Source organism: Leopardus geoffroyi, chromosome D4 (genome assembly GCF_018350155.1).
Source record: "Leopardus geoffroyi isolate Oge1 chromosome D4, O.geoffroyi_Oge1_pat1.0, whole genome shotgun sequence".
In the NCBI taxonomy this organism is placed as follows: domain Eukaryota; kingdom Metazoa; phylum Chordata; class Mammalia; order Carnivora; family Felidae; genus Leopardus; species Leopardus geoffroyi.
The window spans coordinates 19,975,669-19,998,158 of NC_059342.1; the positions used below are offsets into that span (position 1 = coordinate 19,975,669).

At 46.4% G+C, this 22,490-nt stretch overlaps 1 protein-coding gene across 1 annotated transcript in view; it reads left to right on the forward strand.

Moving 5' to 3' along the window:
• PSAT1 (phosphoserine aminotransferase 1) overlaps nt 1–18,283 on the forward strand; it is a 32,677-nt gene extending 14,394 nt beyond the window's left edge. Inside the window, exons 7-9 of the mRNA XM_045469743.1 lie at nt 5,767–5,895; nt 16,063–16,200; nt 17,136–18,283. Coding sequence (XP_045325699.1) covers nt 5,767–5,895; nt 16,063–16,200; nt 17,136–17,241 — 373 coding nt within the window. The 3' untranslated portion in view covers nt 17,242–18,283. The remainder of the gene's footprint in view (nt 1–5,766; nt 5,896–16,062; nt 16,201–17,135) is intronic.
• Nucleotides 18,284–22,490: the final 4,207 nt, after the last annotated feature.

Here is a 22,490-nt window from a genome sequence, read left to right on the forward strand (position 1 = left end):
GGGGCAGAGGATCCAAAGCAGGCTCTGTGTTGACAGCAACAGCTGGATGCGGGGCTCGAACTCACGAAATGTGAGATTGTGACCTGAGCCAAAGTCACACGCTTAACCGACTGAGCCACCCAGGTGTCCCTCAAAGTTAAAATTCTGACGGAAATTTCCACTGGATTTCTTCACCGCTGACGGGGGCACAGCAGCTAATTTGTGTCTCCTGTTTTCCTTGGGGAATGGGGTGTTCTAGTGGTTACTGTCCTGGTCACTTCTAAACCCCACTATGTTTCACCCTGGTTGAAAATGTTTCTGAAATGCCTGTTCAGGGTGGGGACAGTGGGGCTGAATGTCTTGTCCATCGGTCCTATTTCTGGGGTTCCAGGCAGTTCCAGGCGCCAGTGATCACTGGCCAAGTTGGAAACAAGTTGGAAGTGCCGAGTGGTGAGGATGCAGGTGCAGGGGAGCCTGGGGAAGGGGCTTAGGTGCCAGGCTGCACAGTGACAGGTGGTGTTTGTCCTCCCTGTTAGAAGGTGGGGCCGAGGCCTGGCTCGCCATCAGGTGGGTCTTTCAGGGTGAGACAGAGACCACCGTGGGCTCCAGGAGGAGGCGGGGGGAACACTGTCCTGAAATGTGGTCTGAAAGCTGGCAAGTTCAGATCACAGCACAGCCCGGAGGGGCGGGGGGGTGGGGGGGTGGGGGGGGGGGGGGGGGGGGGGCGGGGGGGAGGGCACACTCTCTGGCACTTTCTCTGGTGACTAAGAGTTACCGGAAGCAAATTCTAAAACATACAATGAATATGTTAAAATGCTGTTTGTTTGTTAACATTAGGGTGAAAAGTCAGTGGGAACAGTGAGAAAACAGGTCAGTCTGTCTAATAAATATGACAAAATGATAGGAGACAACAGTGTGTGGAGTCAGACCCAGAGACACAGAGAAGGACTCTTCAGTGACTCTCATGTAGGGTCCCTCCCCTACCAGCTCCTGTGCAGGCCTCAGCCTGGGCCTTGACCGGTCAGCTCAGCTGGTCACCTCAGCTGGTCACCTGGTCACCTGGAGGAGGGTTACATTGGGTGGAGGAGGGCTGTCACTGCCTCCCCAGAGCTTTCCTGCCTCAGGAGAGGGGGCTGAACCAGAAACAAGGGCAGAAAAGGGGCAAAACTTTTCCCCCCAGGCAGATCAGAACAGTGCTGAGACCATCGAGGGGCAGAATCATTAATATTCGATTAGAATAGTGTAAATGTAGCAGAGAAAGACCGGTTTCAAATGTGTTCTGACCAAGACCCCCTGGAAGTTGCCGTCCTTTCTCTTACCCCGAAAGAAGAGAACAGGAGAGAAATAAAAGTCCGTTCAATTGACCAATTACCGTAAATCTATGGCTTGGAAAACCAACTTAGTTCATTTGTTGGTACTTACAACCTTCAAGGTTAGAAAATTTTAGCTCGCGCAGTGAGAACAGACCCCAAGTTAGAGATAAGACTTGTGCCAGATGCCCTCCCCGATCCTTGAATGTGAGCCGATAAGACAGGCAGAAGACTCCTGAGCTTTGAATCACACAGAAGTCCTTGAAAAGGCCCCAAGTTGTTTGAAAAGAAGCCTTTTTTTTTTTTCCTTTTAAAATCAGAGCTGAATGACCATTGGCTCTGGGCATTTTGTGTGAACTGGGCTGAGTAACGCTTCACATAGTTGCCTGTAACCCTGAGCTGTGAATTAGGGTGGAATAAAGGATCGCGTGGGCCTTCTGTTTTAACCCTTTAGTACATCACACGAAGCCCAATGAATGCACAGGCAAGAAGGTACACACACTTCCCTCTGTACTCACAAATAGTTCTCTGACCCTGTAAGTATATATTTGTTTTTTCTCTGTAGTACGAGGTAAAGTAACTAATAAGAAAATAACCCCGTTAATCAAGGCTACCTCTCTTACCAGAGTAGGAGTGAGGGCCTGCCCAGGGCCTTAGCCTTGCTCCTCATGAGCCCCAGAAGCAGATGAGTTTCTGCAGTTAGAATCTTCAGAACAAACAGCCAGGGAGAGTTTTTCTGAGGATTTCTGGTGTGCTTTTCTAAGCCTTAGTGCACAGAGAGTATTTGTATTGCTTTAAAAAGTTAACATGTATTCTTTTTTTTAAATAATTTTATTTTTTTAAGTTAATTTATTTTCAGATCGGGTAAAGGGCATGGGAGGGGGGCAGGCAAAGAGAGAGGAAGGGAGAGACGGAGAGAATCCCAAGCAGGCTCCACGCTGTAAGTGCAGAGCCCAGTGCAAAGCTTGAACCCACAAACTGAGATCATGACCTGAGCCGAAATCAAGAGTTGGCCACTTGACCAACTGAACCACCTAACGTGTTCCTAGCAAAGATTACTGAAGCGAGCAGAACCGGCCGGGGTAACCACTATTCACTGCTCGTTGTGGGTCCCGACAGACCCTTAACTGGGCGTATGCAGATATACAGAGCTGTATTTAGTTATGTGAGTGGGACTTTACCCTGTAGACTATTCTGTGAATTTCTTTTTTCTACCCCACAATCTGCCATGAACACTATGCTATGCGATATAAGCTCAAATACCTGCCTTCCCTCCCCCCCCCCCCCTTTGAATTGCTGTATGGTGTTCCAGTGGTATTCCACAGAATGGATCTACTGTGATTTATTTAGTAACTTAATAGACAAGCTTCGATGGTAAACCTATGCTGTGTGATGCAGGTGGCATTTTAGAGGTGAAGGCATGAATCAGGCATGTTAAATTGGTTAATGGGGAGAATTGAGACCGAACATTTAGGGTCCCTATGGTTTGAAGAGTTTGGATTGTGTGGGGCTAGAAGCTTGAGTTGATAATGAATCGGAAGCCACAGGGAGAACCCGCTTCCTTCCGAGCGGTCTGCCTCATGCTGAGGCTTCATAGGCGAGGCTCCAGGTGCCGGCTCTGGGACAGCATGGAAGATGGGAGGGCTTTCTGCCGAGCACCTGCTCAGATCCCATTAAGATTAGCACTGAGTCTGAGCATGACAGCTACGGAGAGGGCAGTGTGTTGGTGCCGAGAACTGGCTGGGACTGTGGACCTTGCTGCAGCCTTGGATTTGAGTAGCGAGAAAGCAGCTAGGGAACGCTAGGATACCAAAGCTATAGGTGAAAGCGAAATGTGGCCTTGGAAGGGTACAGTCAGTGAATAGGCACCAGTGGCTTTGCCTGGGTCATGGGGCGGGGTGTGCTTCTGTGGTTCGTGGGAGAGTGAGTTTGGGGTTAGAAGGGAGTTCTAGAGCGGGTCACCGAACAGAGGAGTGGGTGGGCAGTGTCATATCTGTGTTTTTTTTTAATGTTTATATTATTATTTTTGAGAGGGAGCGAGCCGGGGCAGTGGGGGGGAGGCAGAGAGAGAAAGGGGCAGAGGATCCGAAATGGGCTTCGTGCTGTCAGCAGCGAGCCCGATGTGGGGCTCGAACTCACAAACCATGAGACCATGACCTGAGCCGAAGTCGGCCGCTCAACTGGCTGAGCCACCCAGGCGCCCCCCTTTTTTTTTCCGGAGAGAGAGAGAGAGGCGGGCAGCGTCCTATCTGGAACACACACACATCCACACACATCCACACAGGTGTGCTGTGAAGCTGCTCTAGCAGCCGCAAGGGCAGCTGTGTCTGAGCTTTGGTGCCAGCCTGGCTGCCCCACTAGCTGGTGAGGTAGTGGCTGAGGGTCCTGGAGCCCCTACAAAACCAGATGCCTTGGTTACTGTGAAAAAAGCCCAGGCTTTGGAGTCCGACCAGGCGGGGTTGCAATCCTGGCTTTATCAGCCACTACATGGGTGACATTAGCCAAATTAAATTCCCCAAACGTCAATTTCCTCATCTGTAAAATGGGATGATGGTAGCTCCGATCTCAGGATTATTGTGATCAAGAAAAGAAGGAACAACTAGCAGGCTGCCTGGCCCCATAATAGATGTTGGAATACACTCCTCTGCCTTTCTTCTTTCCACTTTGTCCCTCTGCTTTCTCAGTCATTATCCACAGAGCTGCAGCTGAGGTTCTAAATTACTCAGGGGCTGTTCTCCACTCTATTCTCTCTTCCCTTTTTGCCACTAGCTACTGTTTTTCATTCCTCAAGCTGGGGAAGCTTCTGGAGAGGCTATTACATGTCTGTGAGTGCAGGCTGCTGTCTGCCCATTGCCTACTGAGCAGCCCAGCATTGGCTTCTGCTAACTTCTGGGGATGGAAACACCGGGGTCCTCTACCTACCAGGTTGACACAGTGAATGAGCCAGTTAGTGCCTCGGGCTTCCTCTGGGACAAGCTTCTGGCCAGTAGAGTGCTTTCCAGATCCAGTGATCTCCCTCTTCAACCTGTCACGGTGGTAACAGACCCGTGGTGTTAATGAACGAGGCAGCTCTTGTCCAGGGGTTAGCACCCCAGATCTTTGCTGGGCATTGACTCCTGGCCACTTGGTTTGCACAGGTCCTGGTGGGGACCTCTTTTCCACTCCTGGAGAGTGCACAGCCGAGAGCTGATCTGCATATTCCCAGCTCAAGTAGATGGTATCTCTTCCCTTGGAGACCTGTGCTCCTGCCCCCACAAACTTTCAGTGAGGTGCACACGGAGCTGTTGGCTCCTTTAAGAGATGGGCTTTCAGGGTGGCTTTCAGGGCCTGGGTGGCTCAGGCACGGAGCCTGCTTGAGATTCTCTCTCTCTCTCTCTCTCTCTCTCTCTCTCTCTCTGCACCTCCTCTGGTGCACACACACGCTCTCTCTCTCAAAATAAATAAACTTAAAAAAAAGAGAGAGATGGGCTTTCAGAAGGCCACTGGGAAACCATCTACTGCTCTTCAACATGTGTGTTCAGTGCAGTTATGAGCACTTCGTAATGAAGATGCTGTTGACTACACTTGTGTCACCTACCTGCCACGTGCCAGACCCTGCACTAAGCACTTCACCCGATCTGTCTCCTACGGTCCCCTCGAGCCCCGATGTCTCACAGGTGGCCGAGCTGACATTTTGGCTCAGAGAGGAACACTGCCAAGCTCCAGGAGGGGCTGGGGTGCAGTGGCTGCTCCTGGAACCAGGGACACAAATCCCACCCCACTTGCTCTCCGTTTCTGATCCTTGCTTCTTTCTGCTGGAAAGCAGATGAGTCTCTGTCACATGTTCTTACTCAAGTCTCACACTTTGACCAGCGCTAGGTCTGCCTCTTTGGCCTCACTCCCAGGTCAGAGAATCCCAGGGAGGGCTCTGATCGGCCCCGTTAGGTCCCCTGCCCAGCTCTGAGACCAGAGGACAAGGGACCCTGCTGGGTCTGCCCGTTGGGTGGGCATGGGTTAGGAAGATTGGGACAGCTGAAATGCCAGGTGTCCAGCATAGGGTGGTAGGTGTCCCTCTTTCCAGATGGGAAAGCCGGGGTTTGGATTTCCAAGGTGACTAATCCTGGGTAGTCTTAGTGGCAGCAGTGGAACCAGAGTCAAGACTGACTCGGAGCCCCTGCTCCTAGTGCCATACCACACTTCTCCCTCCAGGTAGAGGCCCCAGGCCCCCTGTGAGGGCTCTGCTGTAGAGAAGGTGAACACTGTGCTTCAGGTCTTCCACAACCATAGAGTCCAGATCATGGGCCCAGAGAAATACAAAATAAAGGAGTGAATGGTACAAACTATGGGAAGTATGGGCTCTGTGAGTGTAGGAAGTGAAGGGTTAACTGGGTGGGGGTGGGGAGGATGCTTCCTGCAAAACAACAGTTGGCTTGAATGTCTTTCCACCTTTGCAAAGCTGAACTAGATGGATTTTCTTTGTTTTTAATCTTTATTTCAGCATCTATGTCATGGGCTTGGTCCTGGAGTGGATCAAGAACAACGGCGGTGCAGCAGCCATGGAGAACCTCAGCTCCGTCAAATCGCAGATGATTTATGACATCATTGATAATTCGCAAGGATTCTACGTGTAAGTTGATGGACTTTCTCTCACATCTTGCCTCTTGTGAATTTATTTTCTTTAATTAATTAATTAAAATGTTTCATTTATTTTTGAGAGCACGCAAGCGGGGGAGGGGCAGAGAGAGAGGGGAACAGAGGATCCAGAGTGGGCTCTGTGCTGATGGCAGCGAGCCCGATGTGGGGCTCAAACTCATGGAATCGTGAGACTGTGACCTGAGCTGGAGTCGGACGCCAAACCGACTGAGCCACCCGGGTGCTCCTTGCCTCTTGTGAATTTTCACATGTGTATATGACGTGTGCCTTTGAGAAGTGGACACGCTTCCCTTTCTTGATTTTGAAGTGCCAGTGAGCTGGGTGGTCATGGGCCCCAGCAGTTGGAGGCAGGTGGGTTCTCCCCTTGTACAGCCCCACCTGCGGAATCCCAGGCCTAGGGACCTGTTTCCCGGGGGGTGGTGATGTTTCTCACACCAAAGATCTCTCCTGGGGAAGAGTCTCAGTTCTTCCTGGGGCAGACCCCTTCTCCCACCGTCTGCATCCTTGGTACATCCCTTGGGAAAAATCACGCAGATTTGCTGGAAGCACCCCCCTTTATGTAGGGACTCCACTGGAGGCCCTTGGTATAAACACCTACTCCTGATCCCCTCAGCCGGGTCGCCTACCTTTTTAGAAGTTCACTGCTTCCGTTATTATAGGACAAATATTCCCATCCCAGGCCTGCAGTCTATGAATGAGGAGACTTCTAGTTAAACATTTTTGTGACTGGGGAGCCTGGGTGGCTTAGTCGGTTGAGCACCGACTTCAGCTCAGGTCATGATCTCACGGTTTGTGGGTTTGAGCCCCGCATCGGGCTCTGTGCTGACAGCTCAGAGCCTGGAGCCTGCTTCAGATTCTGTCTCCTTCTTTCTCTGCCCCTCTCTCACTTGCACTCTGTCTCTCTCTCTCTCAAAAAAAAAAACAAAACAAACAACAAATTTAAAAAACAAAAAAACATTTTGGTGACCAGAAGATTCATGAATGTGTGTTGACTACTGGACCTGCTCCTATGAGGGACAGAGAAAACGTATGGGCCTTGTATTCGTCTCCTAGAAGTGCTGGAATCTAGTGAATCTAACTCGATGGCTTAATGCAACAGAAATCCATTCTCCATGTTCTGGAGGCCTGAGGTGCAAGGTGTCAGGAAGGCTTTGCTTCCCCCAGAGACTCCAGGGAAGAACCATTCTTTGTGGCTCCAGGCATTCCGTGGCCTATGGTGCATCACCCCAGTCTCTGACCTCACCTTTGGTGTGTGTCCTCGCTTCTGGTTACTGGATTTGGGGCCGACCCAGATAATCCCAGATGCTTTCTGTCAACTAGAGACCGTTAACTTAATTACATCCTCAAAGACCCTTTTTCCAGGGGTTAGGACATGGATCTACCTTTTGGGGGGCCACTATCCAGTCCCCTACCATAGACCTCTCACCAGAATGCTGAATGTGAAGCACCTAGCACAGTGCCTGGCACACAGGGAGCTTAATAGATGGTGTTTTCATTTGCGTCCACCCCCCCCCCCCTTCCAGGTGGCATACAGGTGTAGGAGACTTGATGCTGCGTGTATGTACATGTACACACATACGTGTATGTTTGTGTGTACACATTTGTATGCATATACATAAACACATAAACACATACTCATTTACCAAGCCTGAGACCTCCTCAGTGACTGTTACTCTTTGGGTTCCATGATAGTAACTGACTGATAGGAACTAGAGAATGTATACTCTTCTTTGAGAATTCAGTGTGCCACGACAGATGGACAAGACGATGCTTTAGGCCTAACTTTTAATACTTCTCCCTGACCACCCATGGGTGGTGGGTGGGGGTGTACTTGTGGAGTAGGTAGGATAAAGCAGCATGCTACTACTCCCTCTGTCCTTAAAATGCTTTTGGCTTGTTCCTGTGAGTTCTTGGCATGCAGTGACCCTCTAGCCACAGGCCCTGGGGGAGTTGGGTTTGGATGGACGCCTTAGCCTTTAGGCTTCTCCCCCACCTGTGGTCTGGGGAGAGGTGTGCATGTTGTGCTTTCTGTCTACTCTGGTTCTGCACAACAGCCAAGTACAGACTGGGGGCTTGGTAGATGATCCGAGGAGTTCACAGCCAAGGGCTCGGTGATAGTTACTATAAGCTTGGAGCAGTAAGATGATAATGCTTTGCCTGCAGGTGTAGGGGGGGTTTTGAATGAGCTTGATTGCACCTTGGGCATGAGTAGAGTTAGTCAGAGGAGGGCAAAAGTACTTTTAGGAATTTTTAGGAAGGCAGGGCCCAGCCCTGCAAAGGTACTGAGGGGAGAAAGTACATTGTGTTTGGGGAGCTAAGAGTGGGTTGCCTAGAGGGGATGGTTGTGCTGGAATGAGAAGGAAGGTCTGGAAAGGTCTGAAGACACACTTAGTCCACCTGTTTAGTCTTCCACACATCCACCTATCCACCTATCCACACATCTACCACCCCCCCACCTACCCTTCTAACCACCCATCTGTCCACCCACCAACCCATCCATCCATCCATCCATCCCATCATGACCCACATGCCCGTCCGTCCATCCATCCATCATCCATCCACACACCTGTCCATCCATCCATCCATCCATCTATCCATCATCCATCCACACACATCCGTCCATCCATCCATCCCATCGTGACCCACATGCCTGCTCATCCATCCATCCATCCATCCATCCATCCATCCATCCAGTAAATTTTCCTGAGCACTTCTCTGGGCTAACCTTGTTCTAGGCCCTGGGATACACAGAAGAATAAGGTACCTTTCCTGACCCCCACAGTGCTCAGAACCTGAATGTGAGTGAAAGCACTTGGCTGTTGTGGAGGGGAGACCAAATTTTCTATTAGCTTTTGGCTCCATTTATTTCTAAGGAGATGTGTAGGCATGAAATGAGAAGACAGAAAGAATGATAATGCCTCTGGAAGAATCCAGAGAATTAGAAGCAAAACAAGGCATAGGAGAGAAACACTGAGAAACCCCGGAATTCCTTTTTCCCCCAAGGTTCTTATACTCCAAGCACGCAGCCTGGCATTTCCCAGAAGACAGCCTGCTGAAGCCAACATGGCAGGCGGGTTGTCTCCTGAGGAATCAGGTCACTTTCCCACCTAAAACTTTTCATTTACTTATGCACAACCTTGACCCAGAATTTTCATCTTCAGAGTAAACCTCTTTCTGGGAACTTCCATCCGCCCTGGGCTGCCTGCCCAGAAAATGTCATCCTGGCGCTTGACGTTCTTGTGGGACCCTGTTACTGGAGTCCAGCGGCCTTTTGCTTGCTCCCCGCTCAGTGTTTGCAGTGGGTGCTTACTAGCTCTTCCTGTATTCACTTGGATTTTCAGGAACTTCTTCGCTTGTCTTTTCAGCTATAGACATATGGCCCCCGAGGGAGGTGAGCAATTTTAAAGAAGAATACCGAATAGCCTAGAATTAGACTTTGTCACTTACCACCACCTCTAGCTCCTTATTTTTGTTCTCCCCTCCGCTTTGGCTCCCCCCAACTCATAAGGCAGCCCATTACTGAACATGGTTCTGGGCAGTTTCTAGGGGGTTGTACCAGCTCTGCCAGTGACCCTGGCATGGACTCTGACACTAGAAAAGTCAGCCTTCGAAGTCCCTGAGTTCATTACATAGTCTAACTATCCACATGGTGCTGGTTGACCCTGACTTGAGCCCATGTGCACAGTGAACCCCTCTTTGCCACTTATTAGCAAATGACCTAACTGCTCCAGACTCTGTCTCCTTATCTGTACATTGGGTGTAATGATGGTATACTTTTTTTTCAGTTTGTTTATTTTGAGAGAGACAGAGACAGTGCAGTGGGGGAGGGGCAGAGAGAGGGAGAGAGAGAATCCCAAGCAGGCTCCGTACTGTCAGTGCAAAACCTGACATGGGATTCAAACTCTTGAAACCATGAAATCGTGACCTGAGCCCAAACCAAGAGTTGGACACTTAACCAACTGAGTCTCCCAGGTGCCCTAATGGTACATACTTCTTATGACTGTTGTGAGAAGTAAATGAAAATCCATGTGAATAAAGAATATATAACAAGGGTTCAGAAGAAGGGTTCTAGCGTGGGTTACCTTATAGAAAGCCCTGGAAGAAGTACTTGGCACCTAGGGAAAATTCCTTAAGAGTTAGTTCCTGGGGCGCCTGGGTGGCTCAGTCAGTTAAGCGTCCTATTTCGGCCCAGGTCGTGATCTCACTGTTCATGAATTTGAGCCCTGCGTTGGGCTCTGTGCTGACAGCTTAGAGCCTGGAGCCTGCTTCGGATTCTGTGCTTCCTTGTCTACCTCTGTCCCTCCTCTACTTCTGCTCTCTTTGTCTCTCTCTCTCAAAAGTAAATAAGTAAACATTAAAAAAATAAAAAATAGGGGCGCCTGGGTGGCGCAGTCGGTTAAGCGTCACACTTCAGCCAGGTCACGATCTCGCAGTCCGTGAGTTTGAGCCCCGCGTCGGGCTCTGGGCTGATGGCTCAGAGCCTGGAGCCTGTTTCCGATTCTGTGTCTCCCTCTCTCTCTGCCCCTCCCCCGTTCATGCTCTGTCTCTCTGTGTCCTAGAAATAAATAAACGTTGGAAAAAAAAATTAAAAAAAAAAAATAACATATTTACATTAATCAAATGTAATGTTAATGTACAGTCTCCTAAAACTCATCCATGTTAATGTAGTGGGGCAGTGGTAGGGACAGACAGTATTACTGTCCGTGGAAGAGTCAAGGCCAGAAGCTGTCCGTGTTTGCTTGAGAATTGCATTTTATTTTTTAAAATTAATTAATTAATGAATTTTGAGAGAGAGAGAGAGAGAGAGCTTGGGCAGGGGAATGGCAGACAGAGAGAGACAGAGACAGAGAGAGAGAGAGAGAGAAAGAGAGAGAGAGAATCCTAAGTAGGCTCCACACTGTTAGCACAGAGCCAGATGTAGGGCTTCAACTCAAGAACCGTGAGATCATGACCTGAGCCAAAGTCGGAAGCTTAGCCAACTGAGCCACCCAGGTGCTCCTACTTGAGAATTGCATTTTAAATTAGAGAAGAATGTTCGAAACTTTCTAAAGTTTTGATATTTGAAGCATTGTAATCCATTTAGACAAATTGTAGAGTTAGATATTTGTATCATGCCATGCTCAAAAACAAGTTCTAATTAGTCAAAAGATCTAAATGCAAGAAACTGAAATAAAAATACCAGAAGAAAATATAGGAGAGAGTTTAAGTATAGGGAGTATAGAATGTCTTTCTAAACAAGCCATAAAACTCAGAAGCCATGAAGTAAAAGACACTTAATTACGTGAAAATCTTTAAAATTCACACAGCTCATGACATCACAAATAGAGTGAAAACAAAAACAGATGACAGACGTGAGAAAAGATGTGTAGTAGCAAAAGATATAAGTGACTATCCTTGGCAAGAGCCCACAAGTGGAAAACGATAACCAAATACAAATGGGGTGGTTGCTAATGGTTTGAGCCAGTGACCCAGAAGAAACCCAGCTGGCTAATAGGCAATGAATGCCAACCTCCTTAAGAAAGGCAGATTATAATCAGGAGATTTTGTGTTTCCCCTCTGATCAGCAGAAATTATTTAGTTTTTTTTTTTTTTTTTTTTTTTTTGTAAACTTTTTTTCAACGTTTATTTATTTTTGGGACAGAGAGAGACAGAGCATGAACGGGGGAGGGGCAGAGAGAGAGGGAGACACAGAATCGGAAACAGCTGATCAGCAGAAATTAAAAAGATTGATAACGTCAGGCAAGGGAACGCACTTGGTGTGTCAAGTATAAATTTGGATATTTCTGGAGTGACGTTTGCATCACCCATCAGAATTCAAAACTCTCGCTCTCTGCCCAAGGAGTTTTACATCTAAGTAGATGCCTGTGTCCTTTCTCTTTGTGAATACAGAGGTGTGCCTCATTGTGGATACAGATGCATGCCTAATTTGGTCCCTGCAAGTCCAGTGCTGTTAGGTGAAGATCTGTGACAAACAGCATGCCCATCAGGAGGGGTGTGACGAAAGAAGTTAGGGTCCGTCCTAATCGGGTAACGCGTGCGGTGAGAAGGGTGAGGGAGGTCTGTGTGAACAGACGTGGGAGGCTGGCCACGTTCTGTCATTGGGATAGAAGAAAAAAGTAAGTGTAGGAAAGGATGATGCATGTATTATTTCACTTAGAAAACCACAACATGTATATTTGTAAGCCCTGCATAGGTGTATATATACACATATGAACGTACATATACATGTCTGCACACACCTTTGTATGTTTAAAAAGATGCTGAGGAATGCACACCAGGTTACTGATGGTAGCCGTCTCGGGGAAGGGGATGTTGACTCTAGATTTTCATAAGTTGTATAGAAATTTAAAATTAACTTTAAAATAATGTTTATTTTGAGAGACAGGGAGAGAGAGAGCGAGGCTGAGTGGGGGAGGTACAGAGAGAGAGGGAGAGAGAATCCTAAAACAGGCTCCAGTGCAGAGCCCAGCTTGGGTCTCGATCCCACTAACCATGAGATCACAACCTGAGCCAAAATCAAGAGTCGGGAAGCTTAACTGATTGAGCTACCCAGGCGCCCCTAAAGTTAGCTTCATTTAAAAAATCTGGCAGTAAAGAGAGGCCTCGTGATGGTGTTTTGCAGGCTTCTGTCCCACTGGGTGTGTTCTTTTCCTTGCTCCCTGTGCTTCTCAGCTTCCTCATAGAAGGACATCGCTGAAGGTCACGTCCTGTGCCCTGCCAACCCTCACCCCCTCTGTGAGGTGGGTGATTGCTGAAGCAGTGCCTTTGCCCCACCCGGTCCGCTCCGGAACCTTGAGAAGTACTTGTGTTCCTCAGGGGAACTCATTCTGGAGCTCTAATCCCAGAGACCCAAAGGGTTTTTCAGCCACATGCATTTGAGGAAAACTGTATCCCTATAGGAATTGATCATGCGGGGAGCTTAAAATTCATATGAAATTCATGACAGGCTCCGGGAAGTTTAGTAGGAGTCCAGAAACTGGTTTAACCCTTTGACTGCAGGATTTGCTAAATTTATCAGGCCATGGAACTGCTTTTTCAGTAATCCCTCCCACATCCACTTTTACCATAGACATAGTGGGAAGCCCTGCTTAGAGTTTCTCCTTAAATCTTTGTAGTCCTGGGATTACCCGGCTGATTACACCCTGCCTACCAGGACCCACCCTAGCTCTCTCAGCCTTGACACCTTCTGCTAGCTTCTGAAATTCAGTAGTAACTCCCCAGATTGCACACTGGGGAGCAGTGGCCAAGTGCAGCCCACAACAGTGCTTTGTAAAGCTCACAGAGCGTTTATTTTACTTTATTTTATTTTATTTTATTTTATTTTATTTTATTTTATTTTAATTTAATTTTAATTTTACCATTTTTGACAGAAGGAGAGAGCATGAGCGGGGGAGGGACAGGGAAAGAAGGAGAATCTCAGGTAGGCTCTGTGTCGCCAGCGCAGAGCCCACGCGGGGCTCCAACTCCTAAAACTGCGAGATCATGACCTGAGCCGAAATTAAGAGTCGGACGCCCAACCGACTGAGCCACCCAGGCATACCTTGCAGAGTGTTTAAAACACAACTTAAGCCGATATCGGAATACGGGAAGATCTTTAAAAATCCAGATTTCTTCATTTTTTAATTTTTTTGTGTTTATTTATTTTTGAGAGAGACAGACAGAACATGATTGGGGGAGAGGCAGGAGAGAGAGAGACACAGGATCTGAAGCAGGCTCCAGGCTCTGAGCTGTCAGCACAGAACCTGACCAGGGCTTGAACCCATGAATCGTGAGATCATGACCTGAGCCAAAGCTGGACGCTCAACCGACTCCAGATTTCTTACTTCATAACCCATGTGTCCCTGACAGTGGAGTGGGGCTGGTGGGGGGGGACTTTGGTCAGGAGGACCATGTGTTTCAAGAAGAAGAAGGAGCATATTTCCCTGGGGAGGCAAAGAACGGGGCAGTCACATTTGTTAGGTAACAAAAGGAGTTTGTGCTGGTGTGGCCTACGGACCTGTTCTCATTTATATGACAGCGGGCCCCTGTTGGCATTTGAGTTTACCCCCCATGCTTGAGGCTCCCCAGTGCCCCTGCTTTAGTCACAGGCCCTCATTCTTCCAAGCAGGAAACCTCTTTGTAAGAGCTTTCTGGCAGGTCTCTCCAACTTCTGGTGTTCCCACTCTGTTCTCTGCGAGCCATTGTTCTTTTTAATTCCCTATACAGCCATCACACCAGATGGGGGCAGTGAATTCCCTTTAATCTTTGCTTCCCTTCTTGCGCCTTACGCCAGAGACCCTCTTGGGCTCAAGGGAACGACTTGTGTGCCAATGCATGGCTCTCCTGCTGCCGTCTGCTTTCATGATAGAATGGGGTAGATTTGGGGTGGGGGTGAACTGTAAATAAGATATTTCATTCTTCCTCCTTTTAATTTTTTTCTCTTCTTAAATTAGACATGCTTTGTGCTATAATTGGACCCTCCTGTTGGGAGCCTGAGGCAGCAGAATATCAAGAGGGTAGCCAATGAATTTTTAATTTAAATGTCAGCCATGAAACCTACCACCTAGTGAAAGGGGGGTGCGTGGAATTCGGGCTCAAAGCCTATTACCGGATATTTGGTTTCCCTCCTTGGCGTCTCTTCTGCCTGTGGGTGTGCACTTGACTCTTATTAACTTTAACAGGAATTATGTATGTGCCCTTAGGGGAGAGCATAACTTTTAACAGGGGCCTCCTCACACTGCTTTTATTTGCTGTTTAATTTTAATGAATCACACCCTGTGGAAGTGTAAGAACAAAACAGGATGAGCTTGAAAATGGAGAAGGGGTTATTACATATTTGACTCTTCTTTTATTCTGGGTTTAGATGTCAGCTCTTCCATTTGTCTCCTTTGATTGTCAATGGGACTTAATCTTGGCTGCTTATTTTTCAAATCAGAAACCGAAGTCAAATTTCTAACCTTTCCTAGATAAAAATTCACACATCATTTCATTTTTGAGAGTTTGTATAAGTCTTGAGCAAGGTGCTGGGAATAAAAAGATGAATTTGTTGAATTTAACTGATACTTATATAGTTCAATATGTTCGAGGCACTATTTTGGATTGTATCAGTTATCTGTTTTGGCATCCCAGATCAGGCAAGACAGTTGTTAAAGCAAGGGCCATTTTCTTTGCTCATGACTTTGGGTCAGTAGGTTGGGCTGGGCTTAGCTGGGTGGTTCTTCGACCACTCTCACTTGGGACGTTTATTCATTCAAGGTCATCTGTTCATTCACCTGGAGCCAGTGGTCTACAATGACCTCACTCACATGTATAGGAGTTGGTGCTGGCTGTTACCTGGGCCTCTTTCCAGCAGGCTAGCTCAGGCTTGCTAATATGGTGGCCATGTTTTAAGAGGACAGCTATGGAGGCCGCATTCCCCTTGCAAGTTGCACAGCACCACTTCTGTTGCAGTCTCTTGGTCAAAGCAAGTCACAAGGCCAGCCCAGATTCAAAAGGTGTGGAGAGCTAGACCCCGTTCTTGCTGGGAGAGCTCTAGAGAATTTGTGGCCATTTAAAAAATATACCTCAATATACCTCAAAAACTCCCTATAAGTCGTGGCTCAATTAATCCTTACATCAACCTTAGAAGGTATGTTCCATTACTCTTCCCACTATTCAATAAATGAGGAAAGTGAGGCACAACAGAGAGGTTTAGTAACTTACTCAAGGTCACACGGCTTGGGACAATCAGTGTTGACAAGTGATTCGAAAGCTGTTCATTATTATTAAGTTTTTCAGCCACTCTTAGGACCGACGTATTTTTTCTCTCTAGCCTTGTAGAGAAACAATGTCACATTGTCATGTGGCTGCCATATGTTGGAAGCTCCATGTATGTTGTGCCACTGAACTATCACAACTAATCTGAAATGGAGGTGTTATTTCCATTATTTAGGTGAGAAAACTGAGGCTCATGGAAAGTAAGTACAAGTCATACAAGGCAGTGCTAACTCACTGTTCCATATGCAAGAATGATCTCCTTAAGTAAAAGTTATAAAATATCCTGGGGCAGACTTTTTAAATCTTCTATTGTAATAACAAAATGTTTAAAACAATTTTTCTGTTGATTGTTAATGGCTGTCGCACATTTTGGAAAAGTAGCTGGAATAATAAACATGCTTTTCAGATGTCCGGTGGAGCCCCAGAATAGAAGCAAGATGAATATTCCATTCCGCATTGGCAATGCCAAAGGAGATGATGCTTTAGAAAAAAGATTTCTCGATAAAGCTCTCGAACTCAATATGATCTCCTTGAAAGGGCATAGGTGAGTATGCTTCCAGATCAAAAGCTCAGGTCACTGGTGTAATGTTCTTTTTTTTTTTTTTTTGAAAATTTTTATTTATTTTTTTAAGTTTATTTATTTATTATTTCTGAGAGAGAGAGAGAGAGTGAGTGAGCACACGCGGGGGAGGGGCAGAGAGAGAGAAACACACACAGAATCTGAAGCAGGCTCCAGGCTCTGAGCTGTCAGCACAGAGCCAGATGCGGGGCTCAAACTCACAAACGGGAAGATCATGACCTGAGCCGAAGTTGGACGCTTCACCAACTGAGCCACGCAGGTACCCCGTAGATTTTATTTTTAAGTGATCTCCACACCCAACACAGGGCTCGAATTCACTATGCTGAGATCAAGAGTCTCATGCTCTACTGGCTGAGCCAGCCAGGCGCCCCTCCTCTTGCTTATAGAGCCCCTTAGCATGATTTCCTGGCTGGGTGCATGGTGGAGCCACTTCTACAGGCTTTTGTCAACATTACTTTTAAAAATGTGTTAGATGACCTTTCTCGCACAGAGGTTGCCATCTCATGTCTGGTGAGAAAGGATCACTCTTGCTCCTGCTGGGCATCAGAAAGTCCTGCATGCTCTATGAAAAAATGTGTCCTCGCCACACGGGAGGTGAGACATCTGTCCTGCAGTGGTTGCTAGCCCCCTCCTCCCTACCCGGCAGGCCCATGGGTAGCTGAGTTAATCTAGGTCATGTGTGAGCCTGATGGTCCTTCACTGCATTTGGGAGAATTTCCTAATGATGAGAGGTTTGAAGCTCCTGGCCATCTGTGAGGCTTTCAGGTGACAGGTTGGGCATGCTGGCCTCAGGTGCTGCGTTGGTCTCAGGAGCCGGTGACTGGGAACTGGAAAGACGGTTGTCTTGATGCTAAATTGGATGCTTTTGTTCTTCATGGTGGCATCTTTGGTCCCTCTAGGTCTGTGGGAGGCATCCGGGCGTCTCTGTATAACGCCGTCACGATTGAGGATGTGCAGAAGCTGGCTGCCTTCATGAAGAACTTTCTGGAGATGCATCAGCTGTGAACGTGAACACATCTTAACCAGTGTGTACTCTGCCCTTGAACAGTGTACAAAATTGAAAGTACCTCGGCAATGACGACAGAAACTTAGCAGACATGGTATTTTTCTCGGGTGAACATGCTTATCATAGATCTCGTTTTTCAAAGAACAGCAACATGTCCACAGCTGTGCAAAGCTGGGGAGACTTAACAGCCACCACCTTAATTCTGACTTGAACTGGAAGCATTTTAAAAACCTTTTGCTTTCCTAGTGAGTTCCAGCTGATTTTGTCCTTGCCGCTACTTTTCCTGGCTAGATCTCAATATTCAAACTCGCCTGTGGACTCAGTTATGCAAATTGAAGTTACTTTTTCTGGAAACACAAAAACAAGGCATGGAGGCTGGGTGGGGACCTCTAGGTGCTGAATCTTGATCCTTTACAGAATGACACAGAGGGGTGTCCTGGGTTCTGCACCTGTTACTTCCAAGTCCACACTGACCAGGTAGTGAGTGTTTAGGGGTTCTAGGCTAAAAGGCAAACTGGGGATCTTTCTTTATACTGTTATTCTCATAAAGAGATAAAAGTGATATACTGTATGTTTATATAGCAAGGTGTGTTTTTTAATACCCAATAGTTTATATTCTATGCAACATGTTTCTAATAATATGGTTCCTAGTGATGCATGTAGAGACCTTAGAATCATCGATCTCACATAGTATGCGTTACGCTTGCAACGGTATGCCCCTCCCCTCTCTCTTCCCTCTTAAAAAAACTGCTTTGCAAGATTTCAGAGTTCCCAAATTCCCTTTTACGTTCCTTTTAGTGGGGAGAAGAGAAGGTTGCTTGGTGGCTTTGCTCTTCATTTTTCAGGGAGGCTGTTAAATTAAAATACTCTGTTAAACTCCCTTCTCCTTTGTTCACTTGATGGTTGTCTTTAGAGTGTCGGACCAGTGATGCTGTGAGTTCCGGATGATCTTTGCTGAAGAGTCTTTTCCCCTATTGTTTATCCGTTGTCAGTATTTTCTCATGACTATGTGGAGGACATTAAAGTCTTAAAACACCTAAACCTTTGTCAGTGAATTTCTTTACCTGCTTTTTATTTATTGATTTTTTTTTTCAAGTCCCCCAACTTGGGGCTCAAATTTACAACTCGGAGAGCCAGCCAGGCGCCCCCACTTTACCTGCTTTTTAGGTGCATTGTTCTGTTAAAAAATTTATGATGGAAAAACTTGAGTGTGAAAGTAGCATCGGATGAGGGTGATTTAGTTCCACCAATGGTATGTAGGTGTAAGACCTGAGACCTGGATGCGTCCATTTTTTTTTTCTTTTTTTTTTTTTTTTAATGATTCCATGAACTGGTGGCTTTCCATTGGCTTTGGAATGGACGTTATCAGGAAACCACCTTACAGCACAGCTCTTCGTATAAAGGTCTATGAACTCTGTCACATGGAGGCCAGAAACATGCCAGCAGGACAGTTCTGAGTGATCTGTGTTTCGTTGGTTTGTGTAATAGGGACTCCTGATCTCTTATCCCAGCTCTGCACCAATAGGTTGGGTTACTTGAGGTTCCCTGGTCAGGGCTAAGCTTCCCTGGTCTTAGTTCTTTCAGCTGTAAAAAGAAGGATTGAAATAATTCCCCCACTTGTCCCAGAGATGTTTAAGAGCTTAAAACGAGAGCTCAATGCAAGATAATGAATAATAACTATAAGAAATGTTTAAATAGTGAGAGCCAGCCAGCCCATGGAGGCCACTCAGGTATTCACATGGAATAGTGCTCAGCGTCTGCCTCACCTTCTTCATACTTTCATGATGGTAAGTTCCTGTGGTTTGTACCAATCCCGAGTCTCCCAAATGCCACTCCTTCTCTTTTTTTAATGTTTTATTTTTTGAGAGAGTGCGAGCGGGGGAGGGGCAGAGAGAGGGTGACACAGGATCCGAAGTGGGTTCTGCACCAACCGGTTGACAGCAGAGAGCCCAGTGTGGTGTTTGAACTCACGAACCGTGAGACCACAACCTGAGCCAAAGTCAGATGCTCAACTGACAGAGTCACCCATGTGCCCCTCCTGGCCACTTCTATCCACTCCTGTTGCTGTGGCCTGCTCTGCTGTCTGCCCTTGGCGGATTACTTCTGCAGCCTCCTCTCTCCCAGCCCCCACCCCTGCACAACCAGCTGGAGTATTACCTCCCCTCATGCTCCTCCCTGGTAGGTAAAAAAAAACAAACCAGGGTTCTCAGTCTGGCATTGTAACTTTGCAGCATCTGGCCTAGCCTCGTCTTTCTTACAGTTAATGGTTCATGGAATGGTCCGTGCATTCGTTCTCCCACGCTGTGACACATACACAATGGCCTAGAGTTCCTGCCTTATTTGTGCTTCCATTGGAACAATGCTCCTTTCCTTTGTTCTCACAAGGGTGACCCTTTATCCCATCACACACCTGCATTCTCTCCTGAGACTTCTGCTTCTCCCTTTCCCTGTAGAGCACCGTGGAAGGAGCCTTGTCTCTACTTCCAGCACCAGCATCCTTTCCCTTAGGAGGGACCCAACAACGGTCTGTTTAAGGAATGAAAAGTCTTAATGAAGGTCATATCGGTCTTCCTGAGTTTCACAAACCGAACCTGGAGTAAAGGCAAAGGTACAATCTTACATACATGGATTATTTTTAAAGCTTAGGGTACAACATATTCCATTTTACGCTAAACTGATCCGGTAGGTGTGCGGTTGAATGGGGAGATTTAAAATCTTGGAGGGCTCCCAGACCCATTCTTCTAAATCTGTGAATGCTTTTGGGAAATGGTCACAACAGCATTGTAGGAGTGCCAAGGGTAGCGACTTGTTGGGACTCCGATTGCTGGGAGGTGTGTGTCCAGTGAAAACCTTGCCCTTTGTATTGTCTCAAGTGAATGAACTGATGCCAACCTGCTTAGCACGTGGAGAGCGGTGGAAGGGGACGCAGGCTCCCGGGTCAGCAGGCTGCAGGAGCCAGAACCGGCTGGTCTTCCCTCTAAGATTAAAAGCAAAGCAGATAAAACAAGTGTCTTTCAGGCCTTGGTCAATCTGTAAGGCATAGTGGCCTCACATTCCTCCGGATGCTCCAAATTCTACTCACTCCAAACTGAACTTGGAGTTTTACTTTTCTCCTTCAAAATTCTTGCCCATACATAAATCATTCTAATGCCACTTTGAGTGAGAAAAAACAAAACCGTTCCCATGTTCTTCGTGTTTATCTCCGCACACTATTTGGTCTCCAACACTGTGGTTCTGTTCTTCGCACGAGAAACAAAATTCGTGTTCTCTCCGGGTCTTCATTCCCCCGCTACTGTATGTTTATCTGAATGTTCAATGCCGCTTCATCACAATGTAGCTGATCCTGGAAGGTTTGACAAGCCCTTTGGTGAACTATGCGATGTAACAAATAATTCTCTAGCCCCCGCCTCCTTTGGAGGTGAAAGCGCCACTAAGACCCATGAAATGGACAAGACCCACTGATAGATGAGATGTTCATTTCTGCCGAAGGCATTAGCTGGTCTGGCCTCGTATCACCTCATGATTAATGTTTGTTGCAATGTGTTCTTTGGAAGGAAAATAAAATGAGGAAGAATTTTCTCACATTTGATCAGAATGAACATAATTAAAAAGTGAAATGCTACTGGGTTTGGGAAGAAATCAATCACTTTAATTGGAAAGAAGATTCCTTGCCTCTGTCGTTAATTGGACTCTTGGTAATTTAGAATTGGAATCCATGACAGTTTGTGATAAATTGGCTCCTTTTGGGCCTAAAGAAGGTAAGAAGTTCTAATTACCTCTGGATTATTCCAGAGTGGATGGAAAAGCTTGATAAAAGAAAGAGATATTTGGGAAGAGGTAGAAAAGCCAGCAGTGAGCAAAGGTTTATTGAATTTCTTCTTAAGAAGGTAAAGGATAAAATAGTTTATTTGATGTGATAAAAACGACAGCATGGTATTTGTGGTATTTGACATCCCAGAGATGTAAATTGAATTTTCTAGGAAAATAGAGACCTGGGCATATTAGAAAAACTCTGCGTGCACAGGAGTTCTGCAATTAGGCTATAGTATTTAGTGCATGAGAATATTGACAACCTTGGGCCCCACTGGGGGAAGTATGGAATTTGTACTTGGAGTGTTTAAGCATATTAGCAATTAGCACTAAGTTTAAGGAAGTCCCATGCATTTTATTCAAATGAAACATACTCTTTGGTACTAGAAATGTAGACAGCGCCATAATTAATGAAGCTGCTGACCCGGTCACTGTTGGTATCCTATCCTTGTTTCTATACAGATTGCCTAATGGTGCCTGAGAAATAGACTGGAGTTTAGGTTGCTGCACTGGGTGATGAATTTATTTTGAATTTTGTGGTTTGTTTTATATATCTATATAGTTGTAGAGGTATAGATGTAGATAGATATAATTTCAAACACAGTCAAGTTGGAAGATTAGTACAAAGAACTCTTGTGTTACTTAGATTCACCAATTATTAACATTTAGCTTCATTTGCTTTGTCATTCCCCCTCTCTCCATAGATACATTCCCCTCCCCCCCAAACCATTTAAGGATAAATTGGAGACATTGTGCCCCTTTACCTCCAACTGGTGATGATTTCTTAAGAACAGCAACATTCTCTGTCCCCACAGTGCGATGATCTGAATCAGAAATGTAACATTGAGACCGTTGACTCATCCATAGTCCATATTTCAAATTTTGCCAGTTATTCTAGTCACATTCTTCATAGCTATTTCTTTTAGCCCGAGAAACAGCCCACAATCATGCACTGTACTTAGTTGTCATGTCTGTTTCAGTTAAATATGGAACAGTTCTTTGGTCTGGCCTCGTTGTTCTTCATGCTATTGAGTGTGAAGAGTGTAAGCTGCGTGTAGTGTAAAATGATAGTGTCAGTTTGAGTTTGTCCTGTTTCCTCGTGATTGTTTGGGCAGAAGTGATATACAATGTCCTCTGTGCGTCCTCGCCAGAGGCACCTGCTGTCTATCTGCCTCACCGGTGTCTTGCTTAAGGTGGTGCCATGAGGTTTCTCCACTGCCAAGTTATCATTTGTCCCTTTGTGGTTAGTAGTAAGTAGTTTATGGAGAGTTATTTCGACCATTCTGCTCTTCATGATGGAAAAGGTAAAGTGATTTATTGCTGATGTTCCACCAGTAATTCTACAACCTACTCCTCTCTCTCGCAAAGGGAAAAACAAAACAAAACACTAAAATATAAGCAAAGGTGTGCAAAAAAAAAGTACACTGGGAAGTCAGAA